Here is a 19136-nt window from a genome sequence, read left to right as displayed (position 1 = left end):
TCTTAGTTAAACACAGGCAGGTGGAGCCCAAGACACTTGGGTCTGAAGTCCCGGACTCCACCTGGCTGGCCCCGCCCCAGACCCCGGCCACATCTGCAGAAGGCCAGAGACTCAACCTGGTGTCTGACTCACAGCAGCCGCTGGACCCAGCGCTCATAAATGAGTCAGCCATCCAGGAGAGAGCGCAGAGCAAAGACCAAATACTGAAGGTGGAGAAAAAGCTCAAGAAGCAACCAGTGACTTGCAGTCTCAGGGCCCACATCTGGGTGAGACTGCACAGGGATCAGAGAATGGGCCTCACTGTCCTGCTGCCCACCTGGGTCAAGGCAGCAGAAGAAACCAGTTCAGCGATTAAGCCCCTCTGTTCAAGGAACCCCTGCGGCCAGTAGCGGACACACCCTGGCTCGGCTACCTTCCGCACAGCCAGGCTGGTGCCAACTATGACACCAGCATGTAGAGAGGGAACTGTCAGAGGGGAGGCTCAGCTAGTCACTGGGGCCAAATGAGGGTGTGTGGGGCTGGCTGGAGGCAGGGTCAGGGAAGAGATGCTGCTCATTCTCCCAGCCTACGCCCCCCCCAAGGTCCCCTGGGCCCCAACCTCAAAACAAACATCCCATTAGTGAGCCTTTTTATTGTTGTGTGTTTTTTTGTTTTTTTGTTTTTAATTGAGGGTCCCTTACTGGTCCTGCTTCCATGAGTGGCTGTGACCAGGGGCAAGGGGGAGGGGAACCAGGCGGCGCAGGGAGGGGTCATCTCCACAACATTCCATTTATACACAGAACTAAACAGACAAGCACAGAGTCACTATTGCGGTTAGAAGTTGGCAGCATGGGAAAAGGGAGGAACAAGGGGGGAACTGGGGTGTCGTTAAAAAAAATACAGGTCCCCCCCAAACAGGGGTTCCTGGGGGGAACTTGGTCTGTTTCAACCCAAGAGGAATCAGAAGATCAAAAGCGGTTTGGGAAGGCCAGAACCGTCAGGGATGGAGGGAGGAGGAGGAAGGTCCAGGGGGTGGGGGGGCTGTTTGGCAACTGGGTGAAGGGACTGCCCTCCCCCTGCTGGGATCCCCCCAGCCCCTCCGGTCTGGCAGGAAGGGGGCAGCCTGCAACCCCCATGGGCAGGTCTGGGGCTGCCAGATGCTCCAGGCAGGGGGCTGGAGGAGGCTCACAAAGGCTTGCCCTCCAGAGAGATGACGGCGCTGCCCCCCAGCTTCTCTGCCAGGGTGCAGCGGTCCTTGACCTCCTCGTAGCAGTTTGCTTGCAATTCATGCTTGATCCCTGTGGAGGAGAAGGGGGAGCATCTGTGAGGAGGAGCACTGGGGCGGGGGTGGGTGTGCTGCGGCTGGGAAGGAGCCAGTAGAACAGATGGCGGGATAAGGCTACATCCAGCAGGCAGTGAGGAGGAGACAGAGAGAGGGCTCTCCTCCACCATGCCGTCTACCCCACCCTGCAGCCAAGGCCTGAACGCAAGGGCATATGGCACCACCAACGCTGGCCCTTACCCGTCAGCTTCTTCTTGATGGCGTCCTTGGAGCTGGCATAGATCATTTTGCTCTTAAGGGGTGCACTCTCAGGGGCCCTGGAGGGAAACAGAATCAGAGAACTTGCCGCAAAGCCCCCTCCTCCAAGTCTAGCAAGTGCCCTCAAGTGATACAGGACTTCCAGAAACCTCTGAGCTGGCCCCTAACATTCAAACTTTTATCAAGTTCCTCACTGACAGGCATTTTATTACAACACCCTACCCTGAAACGCACACCTCTGGGTTAACAAGGAGCCACAGACCTTCCTGTCCTGAGAAAAGGGGGTGGGGCAGAGCTACGGCAGGAGAAGCTCACCAGAAGATGAACACCAGGTCCTCCTTCTTGCTCTCCTTGGTCTCATAGGTTGCGTCATAGAGGGCGTAGCGGCAGTCCTTGTCTGGCAGCATCTTGACAAAGGTGGTGTAGGGGTCGTCTACAGTCTGGCCCACATCACCTACCAGGATCTCCTTGCCCTCCTCCAGGATGATGTTCTTCTTGTCCTCGCTCAGGCAGAAGAGCACCGCCTTCTTGCGCTTCTTCACCTCCTCTGGTGTTGACGACTTACGCACCTTCATGTCGTTGAACACTTTGATGACCCCATCAGAGACAGCCACGCCAGAGGCCTAGAGGACGAGCCACACGCACCTCATAAGGAACAAGTTTCTGGGACGTGCCCTTAAGTCCTTCCTTTGTTTTCTTAGAAAATCTGTCTAGATGTCAACAAATATAGTCCTCAGCCCCAAGAGGTCATTAATCCCCTTCCCAAGACAAGTATCACTATTTTCCCACCCAAGTCACTGTCAAAGGATCAGATGTGACACAACCCCAGAATAGCCGCCATAGAAGAGACCTCTGATCACATAATTCAACACCATTCCTCCCCACCCCGACATCCTGCAAGCTAGATTAAAGACCTGTGAAAAGCAATGTCTTGGCCAAGATGTGAACCCAGAATTAAAAGAACCTACAAGCTCACGGTAAATAGAACCTACAGACTCACGGTACTCAGTCTCAGCTTTTGCATAGTGCTGACTAAGAACTTCACAGAGAGTAGAGGGGACCCAGACAACCAGGTCATAGTCATAGATAGATCTAAGAGAAAAACAGGACCCACAACGCTAGATGGGTCACCAACGGTGCTCAACGGTTCTAGCAAGCCCATCAGAACTGTTCAACGCAGTTATCACACAACGTATCCCTTTCTCTGCTGGGGTCTTCCTAAACCAAAGCAAGAACAACAAACCCCTAATTACGGCCCTACCCGACAACTCCCTACAACAAACCCCTAATTACGGCCCTACCCGACAACTCCCTGTTCTCCGGAAAAAAATGCAGGCCCCAAAGATCGCTGATAGAAGTTAGCAGTCCAAACTCAAGGGCCCACGGTCCGTGAGAGCTCTTTAAACTTCTATTCCAGGTCGTGCTGGGGGCCACCCTAGCCAGGAATTGGAGTGAGACTGTCCACGGTGAAATCTGCCCCCGCTCCCGGAACTGCAGAGGAAGCCGGCCACGTGATTGAGCCACTTCCGGAGTAGGCGGGGAAAGGAGATCGGCTAGACTCAGCCCCCTCCCCGAAAAAAACCCGTACCTAGAGGCAGCAGCACCTCCAGGGCCTCAACCCTAAGGAAGCGCCCTTACCGACAAGCTTATCGGCCCTCCGCGCTGCGGGCCTGGGCAAGTTACCCAAGCTTGGGCTCTCGCAGCCCTCGGGCCGAACACAGAGGACGGGGTAGTTTCCGGGCGGTGCCCGCCTGGGTCACTTCCCTAAACTCGGCTCCACCCTCAGGCCCCATCCGGGAAAGCCGACAGCCCCGCTGGTCCACGGCTTCGGGCCCAGTAGCCAGGCCTGACCGTGTGCGCACGCGCCGACCGACAGCGCCGTTCCAGCCTCCGCCGGGTGTACTCTGCGAACCCAGCTCGCCTTGTGGGCTCGCTAGCTCCCGAGCACGGCCGTGATCTCCGCGGTGTCCGCTCTGTGCTGCGCGGTGCAAGTCCCTAATCCCAGGCGCCTGCGCCCGGACCCGGACACCCCCGCATCCCCGCTAGCCGCGCCGCCCCCGCCCCTTGCGAGCATCTCTGCCACCTGCTCTCGAGACAGACCCGCCTGAGAGGGAGGGTGACGCGGAGACAGGAACAGCCCTTGGGTGGGGCGCGCGCGCCGAGACCGCTCGCGCGCTTTTCCTTCGCCGCTCCCGGGCCAGCTTTGGATGCCGCGTGCTCCCGTCGAGCGCGCCCCCGTGAACCGACTCTCTTCGGCCCCGCCGCGGCGCGCGACACCGGCTGCTCAGCGAGGGACGGGCGCGCGCGCCCTGGACCCCTCCCCCACGGCCCTTGTCCGCGCGGGCGCAACAGCGGGGTGGGGGAGGGGAAGGGAGTCCAGGGGGCGCGCGAGCGACGTCCAAGCCGGCCCTCACCGGCGCCCGCGGGCGCGCACGCGCGTCCCGGCGCCGCCCGCCCCTCAGCACGAGACCCTCATCCCGCCCGGGGAGCTGGGGGAGGGGGTTCCGACGTCGCTCCCCCGTTCCCTTTAGCGCGCGCAGATGATCGACTCGCAGCCACCTCCCCTCCGGCGCCGTGGCCTGCCGCTCACCATGTTTCCGGAAGAGTAAAGGAGATAGCAAGGAGAGCCAGAAAAGACAAGAGCCGCTGCAGCTGCTGCCGGGATCCGACTGAACGCGGCCTCTCCCGGCCCCTTCCGTTTAGTACGAGCCGCACAATGAGGGGCGGGGCGGGCTTCCGGCGCTCCCCCCCGCGGGCCGACGGGAAATGAAGTCCGAGGGTCCTGCGCCGTCTTCGGGCTCGCTGGGTAACAGTCTTTTTCATCTGACGGCCTCCTGGCTCCACGTTGCATACTGGGAAATGTAGTTCAAAACAGCCGAGAGAGGCGGGGCTATGGCACGGAGAGCGCACCCGCTGGTCGAACTTCCCAGGAAACGCTCGGAGCTGAGCGAAGGCCTCGGCGTTGGGTAGTATGACCTGAAAATGAGCCCCGACTTCGCGGCTCTCTCCCGCCGACGGAAACGGTTTTCCTAAGATCTATCTTGGCACTGTCTGGATCCTTTGGTCTGAAAATTTTCAGTGAGTTAGTATTTTGGTTTTCCGAATTGAAGCACCTATTCATTGGCCTGGAGCAAGGAGAATCGCAAGTATAAGGCACCTTCTATCCAATAAACATTCGTTAAGCATCCTCCGTGTGTAAAGCCACTCTTGTCTACTGAGAAAAAGCCATATGCAACGTCAATAAAATAAGAGAAAAAAACACAAGGGAAAGGCTACAAGTAAATCTTTGAAAATAGATTTGTACTTGTTTTTAGGGTGTTTGGCAAAATCATGAGGTAATAAAGGGAGAAGGACAGGGGTTTGTGCATTCAATTCAAGGATATGTGCCTTTTACTAAACAGTGAAAAGCGGAAATAGATATTAAACCAAACTTGAGTCTCATTCTCGACTTGGTAACCAGGCATATGGTTAATTAGTATGGGAGCATAACCTTCAAAAAAAGAAACTGGGGTGGGGGACTCCGGGAAGATTTCTTTGGCCTCGAACAAAGGCCATGGCCTCTTACTCTGCAGGAAGAGAAGACAGGGTCGCAAACAAGAGAATTGGGGGCATTGATCCCATATGCAGAATAAAGGGTGTAAATGAAGAGCCAGAAGCCTGGTCTTCAGGACCCGGGGAGCGACTCCCGAGAGTGGGGTACGTCGCAGAGCATGCCGGGGGTTGTAGTCGGGGACCTTCCGCCGCATCGCCCACCAACCGATCTCCCGGGAGCCTCAGGTGGGGGCCGCAGCTCAACCGCCTCCCGCAAGCGACCCTGCCTGGAGAGGAGGCTGGCTCCACCTTTTTTGAGCTTCGGAGTTTCCTAGAGCAACGACGAGGGGGAGGGAGACTTCGCAGTTACCCTGGAGACGCGCTCCCGCCCGCCCCTAGCTGCGGGATGCCCTAGATGTCCTTATTAGGACATGTGGCTAGAGGGGGCGGGGCCAAACCGAACGCCCGCTAGAGGCTCCTTATAAGGCAGCGTCGGGCGGGAGTGTGGAGCAGGCTGGGGGGTGAGGGATCGAGGCGGGGCGGAGTTTGAAGGGGCGGGCCTGGAGCTCTGGCGCCCGCCTCTCCGCTCCAGTAAGGCCTCAGATCCGCACCTCGCCACTTCCGGTGTGGCAGATGAGGGCTGCTCTAATTTGCTGGCGAGACTCTCGTGTTCAACTGGGTCCCCTCTGCATAGTTCCCATCTTAACCTCCCTGAGGGTCCCCCACCTCCAATGACTCTCAAAAACGATGAAGTGTTTTTCCCTTGTCCGAGCTTCTTACTCCCAGGCTGCTACCCCGAATCCAACAACGTGCCCACTTCAGCCCCTCCCACATATCCCGATGTCCAGTACCTCCTATTTGTTCCCTCTTTACTTGTCCTCTGTCCCACTCTCCCCGTCCTGCAAGCTTTGGCCTTCCCTGCGTGTCCCCGACTTCGCGCCCCTCCCCCATGGAGGCCCCAGCTCGGGATCACCATTTCCTCGGAGGGTCTTTCAGCTGCTCTCGCGTTACCTTTGTGTCCTCATTCCCTGTACCCATTTCTAATGTCCCTCCGACAAAACTACCTGCAACTCATTTGTTCCCCCACCCCCACCCCGGACTCTTCATAAACCCAGTCTCTACACAGTCCTCCGCTAGAGCGAGCCTGAAAATGACAGCCTTAGGTTACTCGGTATGCACCGCCCCAACCAGACCTCCCAGCCACAGGGCGGCGCTGTCCACCTTCCTCTCTCCTGCACAAAGAGGACCCCCCACACACACACCCCCACACCCCGGCTCTCGAATCTGGGGTGGGAGGAAGGGGCGGGTCAAGGCCTGGGGCGGGTGGGGCGCGTCCGAAAGGCCCGTCCTGTCCCGGGGCGGCGGGAGGGCGAAAGGCGGTAGAGACTGCGCTTGGCAGCGACCACTTAGAGTAGTACGGGGGCGGGGAGGGCAGCAGAAATCAGTCCTCTGGTTAGTTCCCCGCGTGGGACCACGTGATTGGAGAGGTCCCGCCCTCCTCCGCCGGAACCAGGTGTTCGAATCCCGTCTCCAGAACTAGCGGCATTTCAGTCCTGCCGGCGTGAGGGCTGGGGCTCACACCTCCGGGCTCATGGCAGCGCCGGTCCGCCTGGGCCGGAAACGACCGCTGCCCGTTTGCGCCAACCCGCTCTTCGTACGCTGGCTGACCGAGTGGCGGGACGAGGCAGCCAGCAGAGGGCGCCGCACGCAATTCGTGTTTCAGAAGGTGGGTTCTGGCCGGGCCTGATGGGGGACAGGTGCTGGCCGGGCCAGATAGCCCCGTCCACCCTGACCCAGTACTGTACCTCTACCTCGCCAGGCACTGCGCTCCCTACGGCGGTACCCACTGCCCCTGCACAGCGGCAAGGAAGCTAAGATCCTACAGCACTTCGGAGACGGGCTCTGCCGGATGCTGGACCGGCGGCTGCAGCAGCACAAAGCATCAGGTGGTGAGCGCTGGGAGCAGGGGTCGGTGGTCCCCTGAGCCTCCACCAGATGCAGCCTCTGTAACCACCTGGGATACCTTGGCTTCAAGCTCCCTACTCCTGTCCAAGTTGCTCTTTGACGTCGGGCTAGTGGCTGACCTTTTCAGAACCTCACCGCTCTCACCAACCACTTGAGCTGGCAGCGTCCCAGACCATCCTACCTGCTGGATTCCAGGGTCCAGGGCTGACTCTCTTCTACTCCCGCAGGTGACCATGCCCCATGTTCACCACCTGGAGCGAAGAGTCCAGCCCGGGAAAGGCCTGCCAAAGTCCAGGATCCTTACATGCCAGTGAGGAGAGGGCAGGGGGAGTGAAGGGAAAGCGGGAGCACCAGGAGTAAGATTCTCTGGCTTGGGGGACTTAGCTGGGCTGGGTCCAAATCCCACCAGTGACACCTGGCTCTGGGCAAATGACTTATTCTGTCTGATGCTTAGTTTTCTTATCTGTAGGTGTAGATAGGGGGCCAAGCCCAGTAAGTTATGGAATTTGCTGTTGAGTCTTCTTGTCTTACCTCCTTTGTCCTGTGCTAGAACTGAGGCTGGGCCAGGCCGATTACACCCCCACCCCACCCCCCCATCCCCTGAAACTGTCCACCGTCTCATCCCAAGTTTGCAGGAGATCATACTATCACATGGCCCATTTTAAAGACACAGAAGCTAGAGAGGCAGCTGAGTAATTTGCTCAGGTCCATTTAGCCTGCTGAGGTAGAACCTGAACCTCAGCTTTGCCAGGGATTCCGTCTGCAACAGCTGGCTGGCTTTTGGCTTCAAAGGCCCCCTGTACCTTTCAGGGTCCAACCCAGCTCAAAGCAGGAGGCTCTGGCAAGTATTGGCCAGCTCGGCACTCGGGAGCTCGAGCAGTACTGCTGCTGCTGTACCGGGAACACCTGGTGAGCGCCCGACCAAATCGGGAGTCCGGGGAACTGAGGCCACGGGCCTGCGGCTCCTGTGGCAGGCTGCTCGGGCACTGAACCTAAGTTGGTTACATTTCTGCCTTGGTTACAGAATCCTAGCAGTCACGGCTTCCTAACCAAGGAGGAGCTGCTGCAGAGGTGTGCCCAGAAGGCTCCAAGGGTGAGCACTGAGAGGGGGAAGGAGGGAGCCAAGTGGCTCTGGATCTGACCCTGAGCCCACCACAGGCTGCCCTTCTTGGGAGCAAGCAGCGGGGTGGGGCAAGGGAGTGGGCAGGTGGTAGCCCTGGGAGCTCTCTAAGGGTCTCCTCCCCTGCGAACAGGTGGCCCCTGGAAGTGCTCGGCCCTGGCCAGCCCTCCGCTCCCTCCTCCACAGGAACCTGGTCCTCAGGACGCAGCAGCCAGCTAGGTGGGGAGAACTACGTGAGATGCAGGAGGCAGGGTCGGGGAGCAGGCGTGACATGCTGAGTCTGACATGTACTTGTTGCCGACCTGAGGAGTGGCCCTGGGCAGGTCCAGAGGCAGCTGGTCTGAGGGGCGAGAACATGGCTAGCAGGAGGGGGGTTGGACAGCCACTGGCCTTGTTTGTGAAGGGTCGCCCAGGCTGGTGAGACCAGCCTAGCTGGGGGCAGGCAGGGGAGCCCGCCAGGCATGAGTGAAGAAGGGAGATCTGTGCTCTTCTTTTCCACCCACCAGGTACTCACTGACCCCAGAGGGTCTGGAGCTGGCCCAGAAGCTGGCTGAGTCGGAGGGCCTGAGCTTGCTGAAAGTGGGCAGCGGGCCAGAGGAGCCCCCTGGGGAGGAGCCTGCGGTGCCAGGAGCTGCCTCGGCTGAGCTGTGAGGAGGGGGAGGGGGGAGAACAGGGGAGCAGGAGTCGTCCCCAAAATGAGGCCAGGACCCCACCCTGTCTCCATCCGCTCCAGCTGAGCTGTGGCTGCCCCACCTCCTAGGGGTTAGAGCAGCAGCCCCGGCCTTGCACACGCCGACTCCCACCTCTTCTCCCTGGTAGTGGCGCCAGCGAAGGGAATGTCCAGCAGCCACCGCTGCAGCTGGGGCCTGGAGAGTACAGGGTGCTGTTGTGCGTGGACGTTGGCGAGACCAAGGGGTGAGTGAGGTGGGGGGAGGTGAGGGAGAGGATGCGGCGAGGGCCCTGGCCTGCCCTGCCTCAGGCCTCCCACCGTGCAACTCCAGGGCGGGACGCAGGCCAGAGCTGCTCCGAGAGCTGCAGCGGCTGCACGTGACCCACACGGTGCGCAAGCTGCACGTCGGGGACTTCGTGTGGGTGGCCCAAGAGACCAGTCCCAGGGACCCGGGTAAGGGGTGTGGACGGGCAGGTGGGGGTCAGAGGCAGGGCCTGGCGGGTGAGGGGACGTGAGCCGACGGGACCCTTCTTGGCCTCTCGGCAGCACGACCTAGAGAACTAGTCCTGGACCACATCGTGGAACGAAAGCGGCTGGATGACCTGTGCAGCAGCATCATCGACGGCCGCTTCCGGGAACAAAAGGTTCCTTCACTGGCCTCATCATCCTCCCTGCCCCGGGCCCGCTCAGGGGCACTTCTGGGTGGTATCCAGGCAGAGCTCCCACACCTCCAGCCACATCCCCTCTAGAGCTGCTCCAGGGCAGCCCCGAGATCAGACCCCCCTCGGGCCCCTCCAGGCGCACAGTAAGTGTGCAGGGTCTCTGGGCGGGGCTGAGGCGCATGTGAAGACCCCCCTAGGGTGTCCAGCCCCTGCAGTCCGGGGTAAACAAGGCTCACCCCTCCAGGACTGGAATGCAGCAGCTGTGTGTCAGTGCTGGCTGCTAGGCTGACCCCATAGGCCACGTATAGGCCAAGGGAAGCTTGAAGAATGGGCATCGCTCAGATGGTGGCCGGGCTTTCTGTGCAAGAGTAGCAGCGTGAGCAAACGTGTGGAGGCCACTCTGAGGCAGGTGGAGAAGCTAGGGAGGATGAGGAGGCGAACTGGTGGGACCAAGGTCTCGTGACAGTTTTGAGGGTGACCTGATGGACATCTAGCATGTGAGTATCCAGGTCTTGACCCACCTCACCCTCCCCAACTGCCTGCCCAGTTCCGGCTGAAGCGCTGCGGCCTGGGGCGTCGAGTATACCTGGTGGAGGAGCATGGCTCAGTGCGTAACCTCAGCCTTCCCGAGGGCACGCTGCTGCAGGCTGTCACCAACACTCAGGTGAGCCGGGAGGGCAGGGCCAGGCTGGCAGGGACCCTGTGGTCTATGGCTCCGCTCAGGAGCCACTCTCCTTCCCTTGGATCCTCTTTTCCAGGTCATCGATGGCTTCTTTGTGAAGCGCACAGCAGATATTAAGGAGTCAGCAGCCTACCTGGCCCTGTTGACAAGGGGCCTGCAGAGACTCTACCAGGTGAGCAGGTGCATCTGTCTGGCACTGGTCCCTTACTTGGGTCCCGTGTTCCCTCAAGGAAGGCAAGGTGAGTGAGATCCCTGTTTCTCAAGCTGGCCCACTGAGGCCTGGAATGGGGCAAGGCCTGGCTGGGGGTTGTCTCCTAGAGCTCTGGCCTGGCCTCAGCTCCCTCTTCCCTCAGGGCCACACCCTCCACAGTCGCCCCTGGGGAACCCCAGGGGACCCTGAATCAAGGGCTGGGCCCTCCGCAAACCCTCTCTGCTCACTCCTCACCTTCAACGATTTCAACGCGGGAGCCCTCAAGAACAAGGTACTGCCTCTGCCCAGCGCCTCCTTATAAGGTCCAGTCCTGGGCCGCTCCTCATATGGTCCTCCCCTGACCCCAGGCCCAGTCTGTGCGGGAGGTGTTTGCCAGGCAGCTGATGCAGGTGCACAGAGTGAGCGGGGAGAAGGCGGCAGCCCTGGTAGATCAGTACAGCACCCCTGCAAGGTAGGCCACCACAGAGCCCCTGTCCTCTGCCCCCACCCACCCTGCGTGGACGTCAACTCAGCCAGTGCCTTGCGGGTGGTCTGGCTCTGTGAGGGCTGGACAGACCCAGCTGATACCTGAGGAGTTCATGGAGGTCAGGTGGTGAGGAAGACAGAGCCAGCCAAGACCAGACAGAATCTCAGGCATTGGGAGGAGGGAGAGAAAGACATTGTACAGTAAGTCGCCTACATATGAACAAGTTCCGTTCCGAGAGCACGTTCATAAGTCCGATTTGTTTGTAAGTCTAACAAAGTCAGCTACATACTGCTGCTTGAAATAAAGATACTGTACTACTGTACTACTGTACTCTATACAGTACTGTAGAGTAAAGCACACGAAAGCACAACCACCTGTAGAGGATACACGTGAGTGAGCGTGTACACCAGACACGTGAACTAATTTACGTGATTGGACATGCGAACATATGTTCGCATCTTTGAAAGTTCGCAACTTGAAGGTTCGTGTGGAGGGGACTTCCTGTACCTGGTGCAGCAGAGAAGGCTTCCTGGAGGAGTGGGTGGGCCATGAAGACTGGGCCAAGAACAGCCATACTGGGGAAACATTTGCAGGAGCATGAAAGGGTGAGCAGGATGGAGCAGGGCCTTGAATGCCAGGTTCAGGAAGTGCGGCCATGGTCCTGACTCCTCTAACCCATGCCAACCCCTTCCGGCCTGTCTCCCGTGATGGGCCAGTAGTCAGCCATTGCCGAAACTTAGAAACTCATACTCCCCACCCCACCCTCAGCCTACTGGCTGCCTATGACGCCTGTGCCACCCCAGAGGAAAAGGAGATGCTGCTGAGCACCATCAAGTGTGGACCGCTGCAGAGGTGAGGGCAGAGGTGAGACCCTGGAGAGAGCAGGTGGGGTGCGGTGACCCTCACCCAGGCCTGACCCTTACTTGCCTTTCTCTTTGTGCAGGAATCTGGGGCCCGCTCTGAGCAGGACCTTGTCACAGCTTTACTGCAGCCATGGCCCCCTGACCTGAGCTATGCCACAAGACAGACCCCCGCCCCCATCTTCCCAGGCTATGCAGCCTTTTAACTGGGATCTTTGGGCTACAATAAAAATCTTAAGTGTTTGCAGCTTTATGTGTTAGGAGGAGATGCCAGGTAGGAACTGGGGAGACCATTGGGTCCAGTTTGTAAACTGAGCTCCTCAGGACCCCTGGGGTTCCCTGGCAGGGCACTGAGACTGCCAGGGAGATGAAGTCAGTGAGGCGTTGCAACTTTGAATCTAGTTTATGTCATCAGAGTTCTCTGATCAAATAAAATTTCCTTTGAGAAGAAGTTCTGTAGCTTGGAAAAGAAAAGTTTATAAAGCGCTAACAGTCCAGTTGCCTCATTTTATGGATTGGAACACTGAGGCTCAGGGAGCTACTAGGATTTCTCCAAATTGATCATTTGAGGCCAAGCTAGGATTGAAACCCAGGGCCTCCTGGCACTGTCTAGAGCAGGACTGTTCGGGCCCACTGCAGACCAGCCAAGCCCACGTTTCTGGGCTGGGGCCTGGAGTCTGCAGCCTCATTACCTCTTCCCTTCTCAGGGTGATTCTGATGCCCATGGTATATAGGCCAGTTCCAGTCTTGGGGATGCAGCTCCCAGCTCCTGTCAATGGAGCCCTTCAGCCTGGACAGAGACACCCCCCACCTTTAGGTGGATGTGGCCCGCCTCCCATGAGCCTGCCCTTTCCCCACTCTGGGGTTCACTGCAGTGTGACCCACCCACCTCAGCCACCAGGACTCCTTCTTTCTCCCTTTATTGCCTTTCTCTCTCTACCCTTCACAACAGCGTCATCCCTGAGCCCCAGGCTCCTCGGCTACAGGGAACCTCCCCCTCCCTGAGAGCTCCCCCGCCCACTCCTCAGAAGGTGTAGGCCCCCACGAAGACGGTGAGTCTCAGTACAGAGCTGGCCCGGTAGCTCATGAGGGAGTTCATGGTGACCATCTCGAGGTCCAGCACGTACTCCCGGGGGCCTGTCACAGGCCGCGCGAGGACCAGCATGGCGCTGACATTGTTGATTTGCTGCAGGGTACAGTGGGTGGGGGGACACGTAGATTGCGTCAACCTACGCACCAGGACCCTACCCCGGTGTCACCTCCCTGCCCCGAGTCTGGTATCCACAACCAGTGGCTGTGAAGTGGAGAGAGCCCTGGCCAGCCTGGGACCCCAGGCGCTCATCCAGATCTGTGACTCCCTCGACATCTGCACCCAGGCTCCTGCCCTCAGAAACATCGCACTGGTGCTCTTCCCATCCTTTCCAGCTAGTTCTTCTTTTGTCTAACCACGGTCAACTGATTCAGGGCCAGGTGTGAGACTCTGGGGAGCGGTGGGGCCTTTGGTGACCTGGAGCAGGCAGACTCCCCTTCAAAGCACTCAATTCCAGAAAGAGAAAACCAGCACCGGAACCAGACAAACCCTTACACCCCTCTCACTGTGTCACATCCGGACCGTGCCCTCCTCCCACCTCCACCAGCAGAGAGCTGGATTCTCAGACCCCAGGCCCCTGCGCCAACCCCTGCTGCCTCTCTCTCCAAGATCCAGCTCCACTTGCTTGCCCTTCCCAGACTCTGCTGTGTCTGTTACCTCCAGCCTCTCATGCTGGTGCCTTGTCCTGAGAGTGAAGCAGTTGAAGCCAGATACGCAGACCAGCACAGGGACTCAAACCCCAGTGTCTGAGTGCCTCGCTAGAATTGTATTTAACAATCTGTAGTTTGTACCAAGGGAACTTAGAACACTCCTACCTCGCTACAGAAATTCTGACCCCTGGGGGGAGGGACACTGAGAGAAGAGGCAGGGCATGGTGGCATAGTTGAGTCTCCCACTTAAGGTTTCCTGGAATTCAGTTTTGGATTATGCAAGTCAGTTGAGGGGTGGGGTTAGGGGAAAGCCTTACCCTAATGTAGAAGTCTCCCTGCGAGTTTCCAGCACGGATCTGAAAAGCATTGTAGGCGCCAGGGTAGACGGAGGTCGCTTGGATTTGGAACACGTCGGCCGGTACGCTCCGCTCCGAGGTGATGCTCATGTAGCGGTGCACGATGGACGAGGGCTGCTCCCGGCACAGGGGGTTGGAAGCCGGACAGAGGCAGCGACTGGAGACCCCGAGATGGGAACACGAACGAGGTCATAGCCCATCCTCCAAATTTGGCCCACCCCCAAAATTAGGGATCCCAAAAGGATCCTCCCACTCCTGCTGTAACAGCATATGTGGTTTAGCCGGACTACAACTCCCATCGGCCCTCAGAGCACTCGCCAGCCCAAACAGGTGCCAGTCAGCCGCAGAGCTCTCTGGGAGTTGTAGTTTCTGCCATGGCCTGGTGTCGAGTTGACTCACTTGTCCGACACCTGGACATAGGGCTCCACGCAGCGGTTGGTGTCCACGCAGCGGTAGCCCCCGTGGAAGTTGACACACGTTTGGGCCTCAGAGCACTGGTGCGCACCCGACTCACACTCGTCAATGTCTGTGCCGGGGGAGAGGGGCTGGAACCCGGATACCAGGCCACCAGCCCCTGATACCACCCTGCCCGCTGCACCGGGGCAACCTGTACCTTGGCACAGGCGCGTGGCCAGCAACTGGTAGCCCTGCGGGCAGTGGCAGGAGAAGCGGCCTGGCTCGTTGACACAGCGGTACTGGCAGAGGTAACTGGAGTAGCTGCACTCATCGATATCTGGGGGGGGGGGGGGGCGGAGGGGGGCGCGGGGCGGGGCTGAGGACTGGGCTGCAGCAGTCCTCCAGCTCAGCCCCACACATGCTCATCTCATCGACTGAGCCTGGCCCCAGGTTAGGCTCAGTGTAGGAAGAAGCAGAAGAGACAGGCCCTGCGGAACTCAGCAGCGGACAGAGGGTTCAAGAAAGAACTGCCCAGAGGAATTTCCTGGCGGTCCAGTGGTTAAGACTCCGCGCTTCCACTGCAGGGGGCACGGGTTCCATCCCTGGTCTGGGAACTAAGATCCCAGAAGCCACGTGGCCAAAAAAAAAAAAAGAAAGGACTGCCCAGCTCACAGATCTCTCTTTGCCCCAGGACTATAAGGTGATACTAAATGAGAGCACTGGGAGTCTAGAGGTTTGGCTTTATATCCTACTGACTGAGTTTGGGGAACCTCAGTTTTCCTGTCAATAAAATCAGTGGCTTAGACTGATGAGCCCTCGAGGCATCCCAGCCTGCTCTGGGTTTCAGTACTTTGCCCGAATCCTGCAACCTACAATCCGCCCAAGCACACAGTCACCTCCTGCCAACCGTGAGCAGCACAGGCAGGAGCCAGGTTTTCTCCTCTGTGCCCCTTACGCTGCCCGGCACCTAGCCAGGTACCAGTGCGGCCTGCCTCGGCAGCAAAGCACAAAGTGTAACAGAAACAGCGTACGTGGCCGGTTGACATGGAGTGAGATAGAACCCTGGCCCCATTGGGCAAGTCACTCAACCTCTCCTCATTGAAGTATTTTATCTTATTTTTTGTAATCCTCCCAACAAAACTTGAGGGAAGTATTAATGTCAATTTGCAGAGGAGGAAAAACTGCTATTTATCTCATAGGATTGTTGGCAGGATTAAATAAGGCCAAATATGTAAGGAAAGCATACTGCACAGGGCAGGTTCTCAATAAATGCTAATTCACTTTAAAGCGTTGCTGCTTGGGACTTGAAAAAGTCTGTCGTCATTTTCTCACTTATTTCTCAAGACAACCTATTCTACAGAAGAAGAAATGGACTCAGAGAGAAGAGTGACTTGCCCTGGTCCAGGATTCGCATGCACATCAGCCTGATTCCCAGGGAGGGGGGCACCTACATCTTCGTTCAGTCTCCCTACTGAGCTTCGGTGGGGATCTAACTGCTCCCCTCTGTGCCTTCCCCACCAGGCTGGGAGTTCTGGTGGGCAGTTGTGTAGGTGCCCAGCCACCAGCTGGGGTGGAGTACCAGGAGGCACATGGGTGCAGGATGGACAGGACGTGGAGGCATCAAGGGGAGGGCTGTGTGGCAGGAGGTGCAGCATGACACAGGGCCTGGGGGACCAATGGAGGGACACGCGGCAGGGGTGGAGCTCTCACCACTGCAGGAGAAGCCATCCCGGTGCAGCTCATAGCCCTGGTGGCAGCGACACAGGAAGGTCCCATAGGAGTTGAAGCAGCGCTGCTCGCACGGAGCCCCCATGTCGCATTCGTTCACATCTGGGGGTGCCGGGAAGAGGGGGAGGGGTGAAAGCCGAGGAGCAGCCCAGAGCCCGCGCTGCCCCTGGGCTGGTCAGGAAGGGAGCTCCCCCACCCCACACCACCCTGCTCAGGACCCAGTAGCCTGGCCCAGCCCAGCCTCACCCACACAGGAGCGGTTGTTGGGCCCCAGCTGGAAGCCCGGCTCGCACTGGCATCGAAAGGAACCAGGCAAGTTCACGCAGCGGTGCTGGCAGTAGCGGTAGCGGCACTCGTCTATATCTGGGATGGAAGCAGGGAAAGGACAGCAGAGGGCAAATATCAGGTGCGGCCCAGGCCAGCTGGGACTCATCACCCGTAGTCTTGCTTGTGTCTGGGCTGGGCCAGATCAGCCAGGACTCACACATACACGCATACAGTCCTGTGTCTGGGGACAGTAAGGCAGAGGTGGCAGGGGACTGGGGTGAAACCTGGGGGTGGGTTGGAATGGGGATCAGGTGCTAGAGTGAGAGCCAGGCCATGGGCACAGAGCAGGGACCAGAAAGGCCGCTCCCCAGACTCACCCACACACTCGGGCCCGATCTTGCGGTAGCCGTCGGGGCAAGTACACTGGTAGGAGCCAGGCAGGTTATGGCACTCCTGGCTGGGGCGGCAGTCGTGCAGGGCCTGGGCACACTCGTCCACGTCTGCAGGAGACACCACTCAGCCCCCGCCTGGCAGCCCATGCACCACCCGACATGACAGACACCTCAGTATGGGAGCACACAGGTCAGGTACCACTTACATGGATGTGTGGGTGACTGACGCACCCACAACAGGAACACGTGGACCCGCCCAACAGCACAAATAAGAGTCTACCAGCTTGGAGCCAATGAGAACGGCACCCCTACGCTGGGAGGCCTCATGCCAGGGAAGCATAGGATAAGGCCCTGCCCATACTCCCAGGAGCACAGATTCCAGGGCCTTCCTCCAAGGCCCGAGGCACCCAGGGGTGGGGTGCAGACCAGGAAGGGGCAGGGGCAGAGGCTGAGAGGCAGAGCTCTTGCAGTACATCTGCAGCAGTCAAGGTGAGGGTCCCAGAGGCTGGCTGGGCAGTATAACAGGAGCCGGGGCCACCTGCGGCAGGCCCCACGCAAAGTGAGGATCTGGACAAGGGTCTGGATGTTATCCTAGTGGCCCTGAGGAGGCTCTTGAGCAAGGGAGGAACACGAGGTGTAAGTTTTTAAGATGCAGTGAGAGACGCTCGGTAGAAGGGTTGGAAGCCTCAGTGCCAGGGTGACCCTTACTCACCCGTGCAGCTCTCTTGCTCATCGGGCTCATAACCCGGGAAGCAGGGGTTGGGGTGCTCAGCAGGGGGCACTGGTGGTGGTGGTCCCTCGCCATGCAGGTCATTGATGACAGCAGCCGAGCGGGGAAGGCACAAGTAGCCCCCATAGTGGTTGATACATTTCATTTCCCCCTTGCAGGCCTCAGGGATGGTCAGGCACTCGTTGACATCTGCGGAGAGGGGCCTGCTGGGCACAGCCAGTCTCCTGGGCCGGCCATGGAGGGGGTGGGAGGCAGGAGCCCAGCTCAGCCTTCTCTAAGCTGACTGACCCGGGCAGGGCCTTCCCTCTCTACTCAACAAGCTAAGGCTGCCTGCCCAGGACCCCTTCCCAGGGCCTGTGAGGGCTGATGGTGGGGCAGCTGTTCCTATAGTCACCCCCATTTTCTTGCCCCCGAGAGGGTCTCTGTCCCTCCCCAAAGCCCTGGCCCTGACTCAGCCTAAGAGTGATGTGCAGGCTTCCTTACCCACCCCCGTAGGCACTGCTCTCCTGGAGCCGTGATGGGACAAAGCTGGATAGGACAGTGATTAGAGGAGGTATCCAGGGCAGCGCCCTGTTGCTCTCTAGACTCCTGAGGGGGCGGGGGGGGGGCGGGCAGGGTGTCCTGGGTTTCTCTGAGAGGGAGGGGCCTGGATGGTTTCTCCACCCCTAGCCAAGCTGGCCCCCTGAGAACCAGCGCTGGCCGCGGCCAGGCAGAGCTGGGCAGGAGACAGAGCAGCTCTTGGAGGTGGGGTTGCAATCCCCTTCCCGGTTCTCGGGGGTGGCTCGGTCCCCCAAGCATCCTCACCCCGGCAGTGCTGGCTGTCAGGGTCCCACTCATAGCCGTCTGTGCATTCCTACAAGGGGACCAGAGGTGGCCAGTGGTCACCCCTGGCCCCCTCTAGCTGACCAGGCCAAGACCAGGGCCCAAGCCTGGCCACCCTCCCCGCCTGCTCCAAACAATGGCCCCAGCTGCTCCACCAACCAGCGGAGGGGAGAATCTTCCCCAGCAGCAGCCGCCACCCCAGGATCCTGGTCTCTGTGTCCCAGCCCAGCCCAGGCCAGTGACCCCACTGTCCCCACCGTGTAGCTGTCGGGCTCCTCGGAATCCTGGGGAGACGCTGCCCCCAAGAGCAACAGCAGCAGCGCCCAGAGCAGTAGAGACGCCGGGAGGCAGGAGGCGAAGGGGAGCATCCTGGGGCTGGGGGATGGTGGGCGGGGGTCAGGGCGCCTCTGCCACAGCAGCCCGCACTCCCGGTACCAGGACTCAGAGCCGTGGCCCCGGCCGCCTCCCGCCCGGAACCGTGCTTGGGGCCCCGGAGCCTCCCAGGGCCGAGGGCCGACTCCTCACGCAGGCCGGGGTTCAGGGCCCACCCGCCCGGGGCCGCCCCGCCCCCCGCCCGGTCCCCCAGCGGCTCCGGCCGAGGAGCGCGGGCCTCTCGGCTCCTTGCTGACGCGACTCGGCCGAGACTCTGGCTCGCGCCCTCCCCCCATGGACGGCCACTCACTTGGGCCCGCGACGGCCCCGCGGCCCGCGGCTCCGGCGGCTCGGCTGGCTTCGGCAGTGCCTGCGGCAGACGGACAGGCGGACGGCGCAGCTCCCTGGACGCGCGGCCCCAGGAAGCGCCCCCCGCCCGCCCGCCCGCCGCGGCGCGGCCCACCCCGGCGCCTCCGCCCGCCCCTCAGCGGATTCCTGAGCCCGCGCCAGGGGGAGGGACCCCGACCCCCCACTTCTCCGCCCCCAGCCGGCTGCAGGCCCCCACCCGGTCCCCCGCGGCGCCGCCCGGAGCCGCCTCCCGGCGCCGGGCCAGGGTCCCCAAGCGCCCGATCCTGGGGGCATTGGCC

General features: G+C 59.9%; 3 protein-coding genes across 9 annotated transcripts; 1 reads left to right on the top strand and 2 right to left on the bottom strand.

The window, feature by feature from the left end:
- Positions 1-611: 611 nt before the first annotated feature.
- Positions 612-4270, bottom strand: CFL1 (cofilin 1). Of its 2 annotated transcripts, XM_082341942.1 has the most exons (5): positions 4110-4216; positions 2520-2611; positions 1835-2142; positions 1502-1578; positions 612-1277 (listed from the first exon to the last, which is right to left on the bottom strand). In XM_082341942.1, the coding sequence occupies exons 2-5, from the start codon at positions 2601-2603 to the stop codon at positions 1165-1167; spliced, it is 582 nt and encodes a 193-aa protein (XP_082198068.1). In that variant the 5' UTR covers positions 2604-2611; positions 4110-4216; the 3' UTR covers positions 612-1164. The 2 variants fall into 2 exon arrangements, with proteins under 2 accessions (XP_082198068.1, XP_082198067.1); XM_082341941.1 differs by lacking the exon at positions 2520-2611 and having other exon boundaries at positions 4110-4270.
- A 2088-nt stretch (positions 4271-6358) lies between these two features.
- MUS81 (MUS81 structure-specific endonuclease subunit) lies at positions 6359-11929 on the top strand. 6 transcript variants are annotated; one of them, XM_082341926.1, is made up of 16 exons: positions 6361-6776; positions 6870-6996; positions 7243-7325; positions 7826-7924; positions 8040-8108; positions 8269-8354; positions 8642-8782; positions 8955-9050; positions 9137-9258; positions 9352-9449; positions 10015-10131; positions 10226-10321; positions 10503-10631; positions 10708-10811; positions 11595-11678; positions 11770-11929. In XM_082341926.1, the coding sequence occupies exons 1-16, from the start codon at positions 6642-6644 to the stop codon at positions 11834-11836; spliced, it is 1653 nt and encodes a 550-aa protein (XP_082198052.1). In that variant the 5' UTR covers positions 6361-6641; the 3' UTR covers positions 11837-11929. The 6 variants fall into 6 exon arrangements, 4 of the variants coding, with proteins under 4 accessions (XP_082198052.1, XP_082198051.1, XP_082198053.1 ...); XM_082341925.1 differs by having other exon boundaries at positions 6870-6999; XM_082341927.1 differs by having other exon boundaries at positions 6870-6999; positions 11595-11690.
- Positions 11930-12138: 209 nt separating this feature from the next.
- Positions 12139-18967, bottom strand: EFEMP2 (EGF containing fibulin extracellular matrix protein 2). Its single transcript, XM_082341919.1, has 11 exons — positions 18800-18967; positions 18375-18492; positions 18100-18148; positions 17278-17484; positions 16551-16673; positions 16153-16269; positions 15889-16008; positions 14396-14515; positions 14182-14308; positions 13744-13939; positions 12139-12872 (listed from the first exon to the last, which is right to left on the bottom strand). The coding sequence occupies exons 2-11, from the start codon at positions 18483-18485 to the stop codon at positions 12711-12713; spliced, it is 1332 nt and encodes a 443-aa protein (XP_082198045.1). The 5' UTR covers positions 18486-18492; positions 18800-18967; the 3' UTR covers positions 12139-12710.
- Between the last annotated feature and the right edge of the window lie 169 nt (positions 18968-19136).

The sequence above is a fragment of the Balaenoptera borealis genome (assembly GCF_965194805.1).
Source record: "Balaenoptera borealis genome assembly, chromosome: 11".
NCBI lineage: Eukaryota > Metazoa > Chordata > Mammalia > Artiodactyla > Balaenopteridae > Balaenoptera > Balaenoptera borealis.
The sequence above is the reverse complement of the archived record's forward strand: the minus strand, read 5'-3'. Positions and strand labels throughout refer to the sequence as shown.

Coding starts and splice junctions, on each gene's coding strand:
- EFEMP2 (XM_082341919.1), bottom strand. CDS start 18,485: ATGCTCCCCTTCGCCTCCTGCCTCCCGGCGTCTCTACTGCTCTGGGCG. Junction 18,149..18,374: donor AGGAGCCCGACAGCTACACG/GTGGGGACAGTG, acceptor GTCCCCTTGTAG/GAATGCACAGACGGCTATGA. Junction 14,309..14,395: donor GGCCACGCGCCTGTGCCAAG/GTACAGGTTGCC, acceptor CCCCCGGCACAG/ACATTGACGAGTGTGAGTCG.
- CFL1 (XM_082341942.1), bottom strand. CDS start 2,603: ATGACTATGACCTGGTTGTCTGGGTCCCCTCTACTCTCTGTGAAGTTC. Junction 2,143..2,519: donor AAAAGCTGAGACTGAGTACC/GTGAGTCTGTAG, acceptor CTCGTCCTCTAG/GCCTCTGGCGTGGCTGTCTC. Junction 1,278..1,501: donor CATCAAGAAGAAGCTGACGG/GTAAGGGCCAGC, acceptor TCTCCTCCACAG/GGATCAAGCATGAATTGCAA.
- MUS81 (XM_082341925.1), top strand. CDS start 6,642: ATGGCAGCGCCGGTCCGCCTGGGCCGGAAACGACCGCTGCCCGTTTGC. Junction 8,355..8,641: donor AGGACGCAGCAGCCAGCTAG/GTGGGGAGAACT, acceptor TCCACCCACCAG/GTACTCACTGACCCCAGAGG. Junction 9,259..9,351: donor GACCAGTCCCAGGGACCCGG/GTAAGGGGTGTG, acceptor GCCTCTCGGCAG/CACGACCTAGAGAACTAGTC.